The sequence below is a fragment of the Herpailurus yagouaroundi genome, unplaced genomic scaffold, assembly GCF_014898765.1.
Source record: "Herpailurus yagouaroundi ecotype Mexico unplaced genomic scaffold, PumYag 100, whole genome shotgun sequence".
Classification (NCBI taxonomy): Eukaryota; Metazoa; Chordata; class Mammalia; order Carnivora; family Felidae; genus Herpailurus; species Herpailurus yagouaroundi.
This window is the reverse complement of record NW_024412391.1, coordinates 66,986,223-67,004,390: the sequence shown is the minus strand read 5'-3', so window position 1 is coordinate 67,004,390 and position 18,168 is coordinate 66,986,223. Positions and strand designations below refer to the sequence as shown.

Here is an 18,168-nt window from a genome sequence, read left to right as displayed (position 1 = left end):
TGCTGACAACTCAGAACCTGGAGCCTGCTTGCACCTCCCCCAATTGCTCGCTCGCTCTCTCTCTCTCTCTCTCAAAAATACATAAACATTGAAAAAATTAAGAAAACATTATCTACTTAGTACTTATAGTAATGCTAGAACTAGCTGTTGTTCTTATTCCTATTTTCTCACATCTACATCTTGTGTTCATTCCACATGGACTAGTAGAAAATTTAGAAAATAATCATAGATGTTATTGTGAAAAAATCTTTATAGAATAATACCAAATGAAGGGGCGCCTGGGTGGCTTAGTCGGTTGGGCATCCAACTTTGGCTCAGGTCATGATCTCATGGTCCGTGAGTTTGAGCCCTGCGTCGGGCTCTGTGCTGTCAGTTCAGAGCCTGGAGCCTGCTTCAGATTCTGTGTCTCCCTCTCTCTCTGCCCCTCTCCCACTCATGCTCTGTCTCTATCAAAAAATGAATAAATGTTAAAAAATTTTTAAATAAAAAAGAATACCAAATGAAAAGAAAATTGAATAGAATATAGCATATCATGTGTTGCTATCTTGTGAACCATATATAAGCATCAATCAGAATTAGCCGTGGGGCACCTGGGTGGCTCAGTCAGTTGTGTGTCCAACTCTTGATTTCAGCTCAGGTCATGATCCCAGGGTTGTGGGATCATGCCCTGTGTTGGACTCTGAGCTGAGTGTGGAGCCTGCTTGAGATTCTCTCTCTCTCCCCCCACCTCTGCCCCTCTCCTCTGCTGGCACACACTCTCTCTAAAAACAGAAAAGAAAAAAGAAAAGAAAAGAAAAAGAATTAGCTATAACATTGACAATTGTCAACTGTCAACATTGTCCTATTCTAATAGCTATACATTTTGTTCTGTTTTAGTGAAATAATGGATTCAGTACCATTTTAAAATTCTAAGCATGTAATTATAAATATGGCTTGTGACCTGAGTGGAATTCATTGAATAGAAAATTTATATAAGTTATATTGCAGGTGCTTAAAAGTTAGCCATAGTCATTATTCTGGATAAAATTGATTTGTTTATAGTATACAATTGAGTCTGTGAAGCGTTTCTTTTTCAAAAAGTGAAGGGAAGAGAGAAATGGCAGCAGTTTGTTTGCTCCAAATTTTCTGCTACTGTGGTTTAATAATAGGCAGAAGCTAAATTACATACATAAGCAGCATATATGGAAACATTAATACTTGCTTTATATAATTGTCACCTAGAGAGTGCATATCCCAGATAAAGGGGATCATAGCCAATTGCTGTTTTTGTTTTTGTTTTTTGTTTTGCTATTTAACATAGTCTGGGATCTTTAGGAAGGAAATAATTTTTTAATGATCATAATAAAACATAATATTGGAAATTTTTAATTTTCTTAGATTAAATAAAACTGTTTTAATTATGCTTCTAATAAAGTACTTTTTGCCCTTTCTCATAGCTATTAATTGATGGCAAAGTTACCTTGGCTTTGTTTACCTATGTTAAAAAACCTGAGAAACACAAAACAATTGAATGGTCTGCAGCACAGTATGAAGAATTACAACTGCACGCAATTGCCACTTTGTCATCAGTGGCTCCTTTACTAACAGAAGAGTATATGTTGTGTCAGGGAAATGCTCGAGTCCTTGCATTCTTACAATGGTGTGAGAGTGAAGGTGAGTGATCCCTGTGAAAATTCTAATTTACAAATTTCAACGGAACTCTCAACATATGCATAGAAAAAGAAAATTAAAGCAAAGAAATAAAAATATATATCTGGTTTCTTGTGATTTATATTCATGTAAATATATTCATGTGTTTACATGTTGTTTTAAGGGAAAAAATCTGAGATTTCATTTAAAGTCTGACACATTAGTAAATATCCTAACTATAGGTAATGCGTACCTCTCAGTAAAAGAAATCATTCATATAACCTGATTTAAATTTTTTACCATTAGGCTTATCCAACAATTATACTAAGTCCTGGAAATATTTTAATTATTCAACAAATATTTGTCGAATACTTACTGGGTATAGATATTGTTTTAGCTGCTAAAGATACATTTATGTTCAAAAAAATAAAATCTCTACCTTCATGGAGCTTAAAATCTCCAGCCAGAAGTAATGACTCCACAAATAGCCTACCAAATTAGCAAACTCCCAATTTGTACAAATACTTTATTTCAATTCTCATCATTCTCAGAAAGGAAATAAGAAATGACTTTCTTTAAAAAAAAAAAAACATTTATAAGGAAGATACTGCATTCTTTTCTGGTAGTAATTTTGCTCTAGAAATAATTTGGTATGATACATTTTCAGTAGATCAAGAAAATCATATATCCATGAGAGAGGGAAAAAATTATAGCTGATTTTTTTTATCCTCTGTTTTCTAATATGCTGAGTTACTAATTTTTTTCTTGGTAAACTGCTGTGCATTAAAACAATTCTTCAGTCTATTCTTTATATCATTTATGTTTACAAAAGATTATAAGGAAAAAGAGGAAATGCTGCCTACAATGAGGAAAACTTATAGCTAACAGTTATTGAGTACCTACTGTGTGGAAGGCCTTAAACACCTAACAAGTATTAACTCATTTAGTCTTCACAACAAATCTAGGGGTTATAGGTACTATTTCTATCCCTGTTGGCCAGATGGGTAGAACTTAATCAAAAAAGTAAATAACAGGGGCGCCTGGGTGGCTAAGTTGGTTGAGTGTCCGACTTCAGCTGAGGTCATGATCTCACAATCTGTGGGTTTGAGCCCTGCATCAGGCTCTGTGCTGAAAGATCAGAGCCTGGAGCCTGCCTTGGATTCTGTGTCTCCCTCTCTCTCTGCCCCTCCCCTGCTCATGCTCTGTTTCTCTCTGTCAAAAATAAATAAACATTAAAAAAATTTTTTTAATAAAAAAAAATAAATAACATGTTCTTGGTCACACAGGGAGTGGCGCATCCAGGATTTAATGCAGGCATTCTAGCTCCAGAAACCCATTTTTAACCTATACACAATACTCACAACAGTACTTTTTTAAACGTTATTTTAGCTTTAAACAAAACGCTACTTCTAAAGACACTTTTATTTTTTTTAATGTTTATTTATTTATTTTGAGAGAGCACACACAAGCAGGAGAGGGGCAGAGAGAGAGAGGGAGAGAATCCCAAGCAGTGCTAACACTAGGTGTGCGCCCAACACGGGGCTCGATCTCACAATTGTGAGATCACAACCTGAGCCAAAATCGAGAGATGGACAACTAACTGACTGGGCCACCCAGGTACCCCTAAAGAACCTCTTAAAGAATGCATATTATTGTAAAAAAGAAAGGAGAACTAGCCTTGCTATTTACCAAGACCTACCATAAAGCTATAGTAATTTAAACTGTACGGTATTAGACAAGGAATAGATCAATGAAAATAGGATATATGGGAGGTTGGCATTATCAGAGATGATATTGCTTTCAGTGAAAATAAAAATTAGGTTCTTTCACCTTGTTAAAAAAAAAATGAAATGCAAAATAAATTAAAGCCCAAAATGTGAAAAGTTAAACTGTAAAAATCTTAGAAGAAAACATGGGAAAATATCTTCATGATAACAGGGTAGGGAAAGACTTAAAAACCAGAAGAGCCTAAACTATACAGAAGATGAATGCATTTAATAATAAATTTAAGATGAATGCATGTAAAATTTAGAATTGCCTGTGTGACTAAATCTGAATAAAGTAACAATCTACAAATTGAGAGAATACATTTACCACTTCTGTGAATAATAAAAGATTAGAGTCCTGGCTCATAAAGAACTCAAGAAGAAAATAACTCTTAGAGAAGGTGACAAAGAATAGGGACTGCCAGATCACAAAATCTCAAATTTAAAAAAAAGGAAAAAAACATTAAAAGATATTAAACCCTATTGGTACTCAGAGAAATGCAAATTCAAATAACAACAAACTATCATTTTCCATTTAACAGATTGGGGAAAATCTATTGGTCTTATACATTGTATCCATATAACCACTTTGGGAAGCAATTTAGGAATTTAAGTAAAATTCAGTGTGGGTATATCATATGATTCTGGTGTCACTTGGCAAAACCTTTCTCAGTGGGAATAAGAGACATGAACCAGAATGTTCACTGTAGCAGTTTGTACTACTGAATGGATAAACTGTGATTTATTTATAAAATGAATGTTGAAAGCAATTAAATATTTCAGTCTGTAAGAGTGTGACTACTTTAAAAACCGTAATGCTGAAGAATAGTAGCAAGTTACCACAGATACACACAATATGATACATTTGAGTAAAATTTTAAAGCATATTTCCATTCTGGGAAGAGAAGGAGAAGGGGGAAAGGATACTATTTATTTCTCTAAAAAAAACAAGTATGACAAAATTTTAGCATCTTTTTAAAATTAAGCATACATATATAAGGTATTTGATGTATTCTATTTTATTTGAAATGTTTTATGCTGTAAGTTGATACAAAGTATTAAATTATTAATATTTCTCCACAGATTCCTTCTTTAGTCATGGTAATAGTTACCATGGTACAGGTGGCCGTGGCAACAAGTTTGCCCAGATGCGCTACAGTTTAAGACTCTTGAGAGCCATGGTCTATCTTGAGGATGAGACTATAAACAATGATCTTTGTGAAAAGGGAACAATTCAGCAACTGATAGGTAAACATAACATGTTTGTATAGTTATGAAAGTAGAATATTTATAAACTAGAGGTTTTGTTTGAAATATTTCTTACAAATTTATTTTGTCTTTATAGCTTAAAAACCCCTGAATATTCTCTTGATTTTTGTTTCATATTGTTGCTATATAAGACAGTTTGTCTTTACTAAAACATCATGATCACTCATTCTGTAAACATCTGTTTACTCAATTCAGATACTATTTCATTTAGGATTATCTTTTGTGGTTTTTTTTGTTTGTTTTTTGTTTTTGTTTTTTTGTTTTTTTTTTGTAATGGGCTACTGTTTCATTTTTCTAGTAATAAGATCACTACTTTTTGGCCAGGAAAAGGATAACATTCCATTTTCCAGTGTATCTGACATACCAGAACACTTGTATGCTGGGATATACAGATATGTACATAGGATATTCTTTTCTGTTATGAAATATCAGGATATCCTTGATTTAAAAAAAAACAATGTTCATTTTTGAGGGGGCTATTTGAGGGAGAGAGAGAGCGCGCAGGGGAGAGGGAGAGAGAGAGAGACACAGAATCTGAAGGAGGCTCCAGGTTCTGAGCTGTCAGCTTAGAGCCCCTGACGTGGGGCTAGAACCCATGAACTATGAGATCATAATCTGAGCCAGTCGGATGCTTAACTGAGACACCCAGGTGCCCCATATCCTTGATTTTCAACTTAGATTTGACTGTTGAATCACCTTACCCCAAAGTACATACATATGAGCTCAGTATAAACTCAGAACACCTTAAAAGCTTTTTACCTTTTTCTAGTTAAGAAATAAATAGTCCTCTGGCCCTAACCTTTCCTGACTTTGAAAAGAGCTATTTTGGTTATATTCAAATTCAGTAATTGCCTCATGAGTAAGAGATAATTTGTTGGATGTCAATTAATTACAAATGCCTACTCAAAAACTCTTCTAAATGTTAAGTTAAAGTGCCTACTCTTCCATCATTAGTGGAGTAGAGTGGTACCCTTTAATAGCGGTGCCTTTTAAAATGAGGATATTGAGAAGGGTGCTAAGCAAAAACACTCACTCTCTTGATGACTTTACTCAGGATGACCAAACCCAAAAGTAGATATTATCACTTCTATGCACATTCCATTGTACAGAACTCTACCAGCCTAACTGGATAGAGTCTAGAAAATACAATTTTTCATATGTCCAGGAAGGAGTATTAATCTTACCTGTGTAGGAAGTGGGGTAGAGACACGGGAAAACAAATGTAGAAGGATTCTTTTCTTCTTAAAATCCTTTCCCTTTAACTTGAAAGAAGCTGATCTTTATCATGTGAGTTCTTAGAGGCAGTAGTGGCCTTCCCTTAATCCAACAGAAGGCTCAACAAATAGTTTGTTCAACAAATAGTAATTGCATTACAAATGCAAATGTTTATAATACTCTTTGTGCAGGCACAGGACCTTGGCCTTAATGAGAACAAAAGATGTCTATCATAGAAAAATAGTATGTGTTACCTAACACCATCAGTAAGGCCCCTAATGAGTAATACAGAGAGTAAATACCACAGAAACTAAGAGGTTATCAATAGTTTTTAAGGCTGGGTAATCTTGGCAGGATTAAGCCGGAAGCTTTATTGAGCTTGGGTAGGAGGGTAAAGCTAGTTTTGAGACAGAAAAATAAAAGAGATGGTTTTTCAAGCAAGGGAAGAGCAGGGGCAGAGACATGGTGTCAAAATATGTATGATAATGTGTGCTGAACTAGCTTAAGTGAAGTCTTCATAAAACTGAACATATGCATCAACTATACTTCAATTTAAAAGTAATAAAAAACAGAAATTGAAAATAAACGTTTTATGAAAACAAATAATATGAGATATATGTCTAGTTAGGAGCCAAGCTAGAGTTTTGAATAGCATTGTCTTTAGGCATGGGGAGCCATTAGTGGTTTTGATTAGGGAAGTTAAGTATAATGATGTATTAGGAAAAGGAACCTGGAATAAATATATCTGATGACTTAGAACAAGGAGAGGGCGACTGGGTGACTCTGTCGGTTGAGCATCTGACTTCGGCTCAGGTCATGATCTCACAGTCCATGAGTTCGAGCCCCAACTCTGTGCTGACAGCTCAGAGCCTGGAGTCTGTTTCAGATTCTGTGTCTCCCTCTCTCTGCACCCCCGCCCCCCCCCCAATGCGCGTGCTCTCTCTCTCTCTCTGTCAAAAATAAACATTAAAAAAAAAGAGAATAGAACAAGGAGAGGATAAAGGCAAGGAGCTAAAAGATACTGAAATATGAAGGAAATAATTCAATATTAACATAACATGTGGGATAGACAACATAAAAAGTAACCTACCTGCACTCAAGTAGGAAGGAAAATGAAATCCTCTAGAAAGGAGAATCTGACCTCTGGCTAATGAGATTGAATTCCTAGGTGTTCCTAATAAAGGAGCATTGGCCCATCTGTCCCTGGCATGCTCCTAAACTGGGCCTCCAGCATGCTCAACTAGCCCCCTAGAGATTGATCCAGCACCTGTCCTTCGTTCTAATGGGACCAAAAATCATCCCTTCAGGGCTAGCTATGGAAATAAGCTGTGAATTGTGTGGCCCTCTTACTTTGTTTGGAACATAACTCCACCCCTTCCTGCTAATGCCAAGGACTTCTTCAACAGAGAAGCAATGACTTTTGTTCCTCATTTAAAGCTTGAAGGAAAACTTCTTTTTGAGGCAAAATTTTATTGTGACTGTCATTCCATCACTGTAAGTGGCTCTTTTCCAATCTTTCTAAATTTTTATTAAAAGCAGAGAAGAGATTTCAAAGGACATGGGAATACTGCTATCTAAAGTTGTTGAAGACACCTCCAGGTAGACATAAGGAGAAAATGCAGAAAAAAGTAACAGAAAAATACAAACATATTTAGAGATATCTACCTTTGCCTAAAATTGACCCTGTTAACCATAAGGAGATGAGCAAGTTGGGATCAGGCATTTTAGTCATATATTTGCAGCAGCACTCATCTCTGCCTCATGGCATTCTGTATATTTCTAAAGAGTTTTGTTTGCTGGGCAAAGTATCAGGTTGTTAGGGCATCTTTTAATGTCACTCCATTAATTCTGTACTAGACATGCTCTACATATGGGGCTACTGATTGTAGTCAAAGAGTCCCTTTATCATCATCTGTCTACAGCTTCTAAGTAACTGTGCAATGAAAACAGCCCCTTTTAAAATAGTTGCTCTAGCTGAAATTTTATAAGGAACTTCTTTTTTTTCTTTTTTTAAGAAGAGATTTCAAAACAGTAATTGATCAAAATAAAAATACAATGTCCAGTAAGTTTACATTCTTTCAATTTTTTTCATACCAGGAGTTTTTAAAAATATAATCAAGTCTCATGACAAAGAAGAAGCCATTGTTTTGGAAATTCAATCTGATATATTACTTATCTTATCTGGTCTTTGTGAACATCATATTCCTAGAAAGGTAAGTATGCCTATGAATCCAAGTTTTGTTCAGATCTCCCAATCACCTAGCACTATGAACTCTTTTTTTTTTTTTTTTTTTTTAATCTCAAGTTAGCTAACATAGAGTGTAGTCTTGGCTTCAGGAGTAGATTCCAGTGATTCATTACTCCCATATATACCCAGTGCTCATCCCGACAAGTGACCTCCTTAAAGCCCATCACCCATTTTACCCACCTCCATCAACCCTCAGTTTGTTCTGTATGTAAGAGTCTCTTATGGTTTGCCTCCCTGTTTTTATCTTATTTTTCCTACCCTTCCCCTATGATCATCTGTTAAGTTTCTCAAATACCACATATAAATGAAATCATATACCTGCCTTTCTCTAACTGACTTATTTGTTAGCATAATACCCTCCAGTTCCATCTATGTTGTTGCAGGATTTCATTCTTTTTCATCACAGAGTAGTATTCCATTATATGTATATATACCACATCTTCTTAATCCATTCATCAGTTGATGGACATTTGGGCTCTTCCACAATTTGGCTATTGTTAATTTCACTGCTATAAACATTGGGGTGCATGTGCCCCTTCAAGTCAGCACTCCTGTATCGTTTGGAAAAATTCCTAGTAGTGCAATTGCTGGGATGTAGGGTAAGTCTATTTTTAATTTTTTGAAGAAACTCCACACTGTTTTCCAGAGTGGCTGCACCAGTTAGCATTCCCACCAATAGTGAAAGAGGGTTCTCCTTTCTCCACATCCTTGCCAACATCTGTTGTTTCCTGAGTTGTTAATTTTAGCCATTCTGACTGGTATGAGGTGGTATCTCATTATGGTTTTGGTTTCTATTTCCCTGATGATATGTGATGTTGAGCATCTTTTTCATGTGCATATTAGCCATGTGGATGTCTTCTTTGGAAAAGTGTCTATTGATGTCTTCTGCCTACTTCTTCACTGGATTATCTGTTTTTCATGTGTTGAGTATGGTAAGTTCTTTATAGATTTTGGATACTAACCCTTTATCCGATTGGCCATTTGCAAATATCTTCTCCCATTCTGTTGGTTGCCTTTTAGTTTTGTTGATCATTTCCTTTGCAGTGCAGAAGCTTTTTGTCTTGATGAGGTACCAATAATTCATTTTTGCTTTTACTTCCCTTGCATTCAGAGACATGTAAGTAAGAAGTTGCTGTGGCCAAGATCAAAGAAGTTGCTGCCTGTTTTCTACTGTAGGATTTTAATGGTTGCCTGTCTCACATTTAGGTCTTTTATCTATTCTGAATTTATTTTGTGTATGGTGTAAGAAAGTGGTCCAGCTTCCTTCTGTATGTTGCTGTCCAGTTCTCCCCTCACCATTTGCTAAAGACACTGTCTTTTTTCCATTGGATACCCTTTCCTGCTTTGTCAAAGGACAAAGGATTTGTGTGTCCAGTTCTGGATTCTCTATTCATTGGTCGATGTGTCTGTTTTTGTGCCAACCATACTGTGTTGATGGTTACAGCTTTGTAATAAACAGGAGAAAGTCCAGGATTGTGTTTTCTTTTTCAACATTACTTTGATTATTCAGGTACTTTTGTGGTTCCATTCAAATTTTAGGATTGTTTGTTCTAGCTCTGTGAAGAATGCTTTGATAGGGATTGCACTGAATACGTAGACTGCTTTGGGTAGTATTGACATTTTAACAATATTTATTCTTCTAGTCCATGAGCATGGAATATTTTTCCTTTTTTATTTGTGTCTTCAATTTCTTTCATAAGCTTTTCATAGTTTTCAGTGTATAGATTTTTCATCTCCTTGGTTAGGTTTATTCCTAGGTATTTTATGGGTTTTGGTGCAATTGTAAATAGGATTGATTCCCTGATATCTCTTTCTGTTGCTACATTATTGATGTATATAAATATAACCGATTTCTGTACATTGATTTTATATCCTAAGACTTGGCTGAATTCCTGTATCAGTTCTAGCAGTTTTTGGTAGAGTCGTTTGGGTTTTCCACATAGAGTATCGTGTCATCTGCAAAGAGTGTAAGTTTCACTTCTTTGCCAATTTGGATGCCTTTTATTTCATTTTGTTGTCTGATTGCTGAGGTTAGAACTTCCAACACCAGGTTAAGCAACAATGGTGAGAGTGGACATCCCTGTTGTATTCCTGATCTCATGAGGAAAGCTCTCAGTTTTTCCCCATTGAGGATGGTATTAGGGCCTTTCATATATGGCTTTTATGATGTTATGGTATATTCCTTCTATCCTGACTTTCTTGAGGGTTTTTATTAAGAAAGGATGCTGTATTTTGTCAAATGCTTTTTATGCATCTATTGACAGGATCATATGGTTCTTAGCCTTTCTTCTGTTAATGTGATGTATCACATTGATTGATTTGTGAATATTGAACCAGCCCTGCAGCCCAGGAATGAATCCCACTTGATCATGGTGAATAATTCTTTCTATATGCTATTGAATTTGATTGGCTAGTATCTTGTTGAGAATTTTTGCATCCATGTTCATCAAGGATATTGGCCTGTAATTCTCCTTTGTAGTAGGGTCTTTGTTTGATTTGGGAATCAAGGTAATGCTGGCTTCCTAGAATGAGTCTGGAAGCTTTCCTTCCATTTTTATTTTTTGGAACAGTTTGAGAAGAATAGGTATTAACTCTGCTTTAAATATCTGGCATAATTCTCAGGATTCTTACTTGTTAGGAGATGTTTGATAACCAATTTAGTTTCTTTGCTGGTTATGGGTCTGATCCAGTTTTCTATTTCTTCCTGTTTGAGTTTTGGTAGTGTGTGAGTGTCTAGGAATTTGTCAGTCTGAAGAAAGCCACACAATTTTGAAAACTCTGATCCTCAGCTCCTGGCGCTGTTTGCAAGGTAGAAACTGGCACTCTCCATATTTCTCACTCCCCAGTCCGTGGTCTGGAGAGGTTTTACTCTTGTACTAACACAATACCACAATTCCACAGCCTGTCTTTCCCTTTTGTCTCTCCAAAGAAGAGGTTCCTTCCCCTCCATGCCTACACTGTTTTATCTCCCCCAGTTTGCATACATGCACCTCTGACCCACTAAGCTGTCTCCCACAACCCATGGAGATCCTTCTGCTACTCCCCCACCCCCCGCCAGATTGATTTCCTGGTGTTCCAAATGCTCTAACCTCAATATAGCTGTGTTTGAGGAAGGAGGGAAATCCTGGTCCCCCTACTCGTCTGCCACCTTAACTCCTCCTCCTCAACTTTTTCTTGGTGTCCATAAATGTTGGTGTTTTTTTAATCCTGTGACGTTTTAATATTCTTTTTTGTAGAGTATTCTTATATACGATAAAATATATATTTTGTGTATATTTTGATAGGTTTTGATGAATGTATATACCCATTTAACCAGTACCCCAATTAAAACAGACTATTGTTATCTCATTATAAATTTTTTTTAAATTTATTTATTTTTGAGAGACAGAGGGAAAGAGAGAGAGAGAGAGAGAGCAAGCACTCGCAGGGGAGGGACAGAGAGGGAGAATTCCAAGCAGGCTCCATGCTCTCCACAGAGCCTGACGTGGGGCTTGATCCCACATCTGTGAGATCATGACCTGAGCCAAAATCAAGAGTTAAATGCTTAACTGACTAAGCCACCCAGGTGCCCCATCCCTATAAAATTCTTTCATGCCCCTTAGCAGCCATACCCCCACTTGCCTTCAGGTAACCACTATTCTGATTTCTATCCCCTTAAGTTAGTATTGCCTATTTATTTACTTTATATGAATGGAACCACATAGTATTTACTGTTTTATAACTGGTTTCTGTCATCCAGCATTATATTTCTGAAATATATTGATATTGTTGTAGGTATCAGCAGTTCATTCCTTTTTATTGCTGAATAGTATTTCACTCCTTGAATATACCAATTTTTTTTTATCCATTCCCCTATTGATAAACACTTAGGTTGTTTCCATTTGGGACTATTATGTATAAAGCTTCAGTGAACATTTTTATAGTTGTCTTTTTGTGGACATCATTCTTTCATTTCTCCTAAATACCTAGGAGTGCAATTAATGGTTCATAAAATAGGTGTCTGTTTTTAAGAAACTGGAAAACAGTTCTTGCAAAGTGGCTGTAGCATTATAAATGTTTTTTGAGTTTACCTTTGATTCAGGGTGATGGGCATTAAGGAGCACTTGTGTGAAACCCTGGGTGCTGTATGTAAGTGATGAATCACTGAATTCTACACCTTAAACTAATATTACACTGTGTTAACTAAGTGGAATTTAAATAAAAACTTGGAGAAAATTGAATTCATAACTAGAATTAAAAATTAGAAAAAAAGAGCTTAATTCCCTTTGATCTTTTTTAACTCTATAACAAACTCTGAGTCTCTAAGATTGATAAATAGCAAAAGATAGAATTGGAAAGATAAAAATTAAAGATTATGAAGTTTTCAATAGAGGGGTTTTAGGGAAAGCCAGCAAGAACAGTAAATCCACACCTCGCTCTGAGCTTTGGTGCAACTTTTCCTTCTATTCTGTCATCCTGTGCCTGTGTTCTTCTGGAAAAATGCTCATAGTCTTGCTTACTGGGTAGCAGAACTGAACAACAAAGCAATGGGAAAGGTAATTGTTAAGGGAGAAATATTAACTGGTAATAACTTGATATAAATTATTAAAGGTTTTATAAAACCTTATATGAGTCTCATATATATATGAGAGAAAGATATTATGTATACATATATGTATGTATATTTCTCTCTTGGGAGCATTAAAAAATCTTTCATGATAGAATTTTAGCCTCTTAAATTAGTTTTTGCTATCTAGCATTCATCTGACAGGATATTGGACTACATTCATTATAATGTGGAAGAAAATCATGGGGCAAGCTTATGGTTTATTTTTTTAAAAAAAAAAGAAAGGGAAAAATTAAAATTATATAGAGACATTAAGCTAGCATAGTGATTGATGCCCTTTCTTAAAATGATTAGCTTTATAATAATTTGTCCTAAACTCCTGAGACTGAGTATTAATTCAAAAAATTGTGTAATAAAGTAACAGTGTTTTCTGCTTCTCTGGTAGAAAAAGTTTTAGGGGACAAAATGAAATAGAAAAGGATGATACTATTTCAAAACATAATTTTAAATAAATCTCTTAGGAAATTTTTGGAACAGAAGGAGTGGATATAATTCTTCATGTAATGAAAACCGACCCCATGAAGTTTCAGAGTGGATTAGGCTATAATGTACTTCTTTTTAGTACACTGGACAGCATTTGGTGAGTATTACTGTAACCAAGTTAGAACTATAATACAAGAAAATTACCTCATGACATTTGTTGGCTTGAGGTCTGATTTTTTTAAATAGATTTAAGATTTCTATCTAATTTTTTAAAACTGCACAAATTTGTATGGAATAAAAGCCTAGAACAATTAAAACTATAGGTTGGATAATAAGTGAAATTAACTCTAGTGTGTATGATAGAGGAGGGAAAATTTTGTTGCAATAATTTCTCTCTTAAATCAGTTGAAATGTATTTTTGTACCACAATTTAAGCTTCAATAAGTTTTGCTAAATTCATAAAAAAATTTTTCTTCCCTTAAAATCACACCATAAAGATAACTCTTCCAATGCCCTTTTTTTTTTTTTTTTTTTGCCTTTTTGCCTTTTTCTTTTCAGTAGTCCAGAAATGATATTTACTAACATCCTTTGGAAAGCAATCTTGTCTGTAACTCAGGATACAAGTTTGTATATAAACTTAAGTTCTTGTTTTTGTGATTTGAATCCATTCCATTTTGGCCTGGTCTGGAAAAACACAAGCATCTACTTTTACTCACACAGTTCCTCACTCATTTCCTCTTTGAAGAGTCAAAAACAAATTGATTAGGTATTTCCTAACCAATATTTTTCCCCAAATGTCTTAGCATTCCTAAAGAGCAATAAATAAATAAATATTGCTTTTCTTAACATTAATTTATGAAATTTTGTCTTGGAGAAAATTACTTGAGTTTCAAATATCATTAACACTTAACATATTTCTTTTTTTCTGCTTGGGTGGGATTCATGACAGCCTCACTGCAGCATATCTGGGGGGAAAAACTGACTATAGATCTAACACAAAGAGCAATGAGAACATCTTTTGTTACAATATTTGGTCTTTTATTCTCAGTTCCTGTAATAGCTCCAGAGTAATAACTTTTGAAGGCTGTGTCTTTTGTTATATATAACAAGCCCCTTTCAACCACATCTGAGTTTATGTCAATGAGGTAGTTTTTGGAGAGCGCCTAGATAACCACAGGATGGGGGGCTGGTTCTGCCTACAAGGTCACAAACAAGTCTTAACAAATTTAAGAAGACTTAAATCATTCAAAATATCTTTTCTGACCACAATGGAAGAAAACTAGAAATCAATACCAAATGGAAATTAGGAAAATTCACAAATGCATGGGAATTAACACACTCTTGAACTATCACTGGGTCAAAGACAAAAGCAAAAGGAAAATTAGAAATTTCTCAAGACAAACTAAAATGAAAGTACAGCATAATAAAACTTATGTGATACAGCAACAGCAGTGCTAAGAGGGAAGTTTATGGGGATAAATACCTAGATAGAAAAGAAGAATGATTCAAACAACCTAACTTTACACATAAAGGAACTAGTAAAGGAAGAACAAACTAAGCTCAAAGTTGGCAGAATAAAGAAAATAATAAAGATTAGAACAGAAATAAATGAGGGATTGGGAGGAAATCCAGAAAAATAAGAGCTGGTTTGTTTTGAAAAGATATCAAAGTCTACAAAGCACTAACTAGACGAAGAAAAAGAAGGAAGATGATTCAAAATAAATGATGTAAATGAAACAACATATCACAACAGATGCCATAGAAATAAAAAAGATCATAAGGGATTATTATGAACAACTCTATGCCAACAAATTGTACAATATAGAAGAAATAGATAAAATTCCTAGAAACATACAACCCACCAAGACTGAATCAAGAAGAATTAGAGAGCCTGAAAAGACCAATAACAATAAGGAGATTCAATCAGTAATCAAAAACCTCCTGGAACACCTGGGTGGTCAGTTAAGTGTCTGACTCTTGATTTTGGCTCAGGTTATAATCTCCCAATAGTGAGACTAAGCCCGTGTTGGGCTCTGTGCTCAGCGTGAAGTCTGCTCAAGATTCTCTCTCTCTCTTTCTCTCTCTTCCTCTGCCCCTCTCCCCAGCTTGTGCTCTCTCTCCCTCTCTAAAAAACAAAAAACAAACCTCCTAAGAAAAACAGCTCAGGACTTGAGAGCTTCACAGTTGAAATTTACCAAACATTTAAAGAAGAATTAATATAATCCTTAAATTCTTCCAAAATATAGAAAAGGGAACACTTCCAAAATCATTTTATGAGGCCAGCATCACCATGATACCAAAGCCACACAAAGATACTATAAGAAAAGAAAAACTACAGAGCAATATTCCTGAGGATCATAGAAGCAAAAGTCCTATAGAAAATATTAGCAAACTGAATTCAACAACAAATTAAAAGGATCATACACCATTACCAAGTGGGATTTATCCTTGGCATTCAAGAATTGCTCAATACAAGCAAATCAATCAGTGTGATATACCACATTAACACAATGAAGAACAAAAATCACAATCATCTCAGTTCTAGAAAAAATGCATGTGACAAAATTCAATACCCTTTCATGATAAAAACAAACTCTCAACAAATTAGGCAGAGAAGGAACTTGCCTTAACACAATAAAGGCCATAGATGAAAAACCCACATTATACTCAATGGTGGAAAGCTAAAAGCTTTTCCTTTAAGATCTATAACCAGGCAAAGATACCCACTCTCACTATTTCTACTCAATACTGTAAGTACTAGCCAGAGCAATTAGGCAAGAAAAAGAAATAAAAGGCATCTAAATCAGAAAAAAAGAAGTAAAATTATCTCTTGATGAGCTTACATGAGCTTATAAAGTTTCAAGATACAAACTCATCTACAAAAACCAGTTGCATTTCTTTACACCAATAATGAACTATGCAAAAAGAAAATTAAGTAAATAGCATCAAAGAGAATAGCACCAAAAAGAATAAAGTACTTAGGAAAAAACATAACCAAGGAAGTAAAAGACTTAAACCCTGAAAACTATAAAGCACTGATGAAAGAAATGAAAGCAGATACAAATAAATGGAAGGACTTCTTGTGTTCATGGATTGGGATAATTAATATTGTTTAAATGTCATACTAGTCAAAGTGATGTATAGCTCCATGTAATCCCTATTAAATCCTAAAGATATTTTTTACAGAAATAGAAAACACAATCCTAAAAATTCATATGGAACAACTAATCATCAGGAAAATGCAAATCAAAACCACAATGAGATATCACCTTATACCTGCTAGGGTGGTTATTCAAAACAAAAATAGGTAAATAGATAGACAGGTAGGTAGATATATATAGAGAGAGATATAGAAATGTTGGCAAGAATATGGAGAAAAGAGACTCTCTTGACATTGTTAGGAATGCCAAGTGGTGCAGCCACTATGGAAAACAGTATGGAGGTTCCTCACAAAATTAAAAATAGAACTACCACCTGATCCAGTAATCCCTCTTCTACGTATATATCCAAGAGAATTGAAATCAGGATCTTGAAGAAATAGCTGCAGTCCCATGTTCATTGCAGCACTATTCACAATAACCAGGATATGGAAACAACCCAAATGTTCCATCAATAGATGAATGGATAAGAAAATATGGTATATATACACACTGTGGAATATTACTCAACCTTAAAAAAAGAAAATCCTATTTATAGCAACATGGATGGACCTGGAAGACACTATGCTAAGTGAAATAAGTCACAGAAAACTTTCTCTTATACATGATTTCTCTTAAATGAGGCATCTAACATAGTCAAAAATATAGAAGTAGACAATATATATAGATAGTAGAATCCTTGTTAAAGGAATAACTTCCTTTTTATTTAAGGTGCTGTATTTTGGGATGTTATCCCTTAGAGGATTATTTTCTTGAAAAGGAAGGCATTTTTCTCCTTTTGGATTTACTGGCAGTAAGTATGATTGTTAACAATTATAAAATACTAATAATAATATGTCTTTATTAAAGCTTTCCAAAGCTAAGTGCCACAGAACACTATTCTGTAATTAAATGTGTCCCCAAATCATGTTTAAATGTTTGTTTTAAATAAAATCTTGGTGGCTCAGTCAGTTAAGTGTCTGACTTGGCTCAGGTCATGATCTCACGGTTCATGGGTTCAAGCCCTGCATTAGGCTCTGAACTGACAGCTCAGAGCCTGGAGCCTGCTTTAGATTCTGTGTCTCCCTCCCTCTCTCCATCCTTCCCCCAGTTGTGCTCACTCTCCCACTCTCTCAAAAATAAAGAAATAAACATTAAACAAAATCTCACCTGGAGATCATAATTTGCATTTGTATAGATAAAAGCTCTGAAAATCCCTCCTCTGAAGAAACCAATGTACTTAGGTCAGAACTCACAAACACATAACAGAAGATGATTTGTTTTATGGGATTTCTTTTCCCCGCCAACCTTTAAGGAAATAGTGTGTGAAGTGCTAGACAATATCAAAATGTATAATCATTATTGATAACTTCTAGCTTCTTTTAGTATTAAAAGTTAAGGGCTACATTACACAAAGGAGTAAAGATCAGTATTTTTTAAGAATTGTGTATAGTTTGTAGGTTATGCGAGGAATTAGTATGTCATAGACCATTTCACAGAATGAACAGGAATGGATATATTAAGCCTGTCAGGAAATATAGTTGCCATCTAATACCAATGAAGAATGGCAAAGACCCTCAATTATCCTCAAAGTCATTTTCTACTGGCCTGAATTCTAAGTAAGTCCATAGTGAAGACAATGTGGGAGGAAAAGTTATTTTGGTTTCAGTAAAACTTTGAGAGATATTCTGTCCCTGCCTGTGATTGCCACCATTCATGATTTTATTAACAGAATAATGAACTTACGTGGATTTAGCAAATGTACTACAGTTATTTGTGTCCCTTCATCTCTCTGAAAGAAAATTAGTTGGCATTACAGATAGGAGAGCAAACTCATTAGATATAAAAAATTACATACAAAACATAAATAATGAT

General features: G+C 34.9%; 2 protein-coding genes across 6 annotated transcripts in view; one reads left to right on the top strand and one right to left on the bottom strand.

Moving 5' to 3' along the window:
* The window catches only part of FAM237B (family with sequence similarity 237 member B), a 174,785-nt gene that overhangs the window by 103,083 nt on the left and 53,534 nt on the right, over positions 1-18,168 (bottom strand). The window lies entirely within an intron of this gene.
* The window catches only part of CFAP69 (cilia and flagella associated protein 69), a 61,439-nt gene that overhangs the window by 31,642 nt on the left and 11,629 nt on the right, over positions 1-18,168 (top strand). For all 4 annotated transcript variants that reach the window (XM_040471549.1, XM_040471550.1, XM_040471548.1 and 1 more), the window contains 5 exons: positions 1,437-1,653; positions 4,479-4,643; positions 7,977-8,092; positions 13,195-13,313; positions 17,026-17,107. In XM_040471549.1, coding sequence (XP_040327483.1) covers positions 1,437-1,653; positions 4,479-4,643; positions 7,977-8,092; positions 13,195-13,313; positions 17,026-17,107 — 699 coding nt within the window. The remainder of the gene's footprint in view (positions 1-1,436; positions 1,654-4,478; positions 4,644-7,976; positions 8,093-13,194; positions 13,314-17,025; positions 17,108-18,168) is intronic.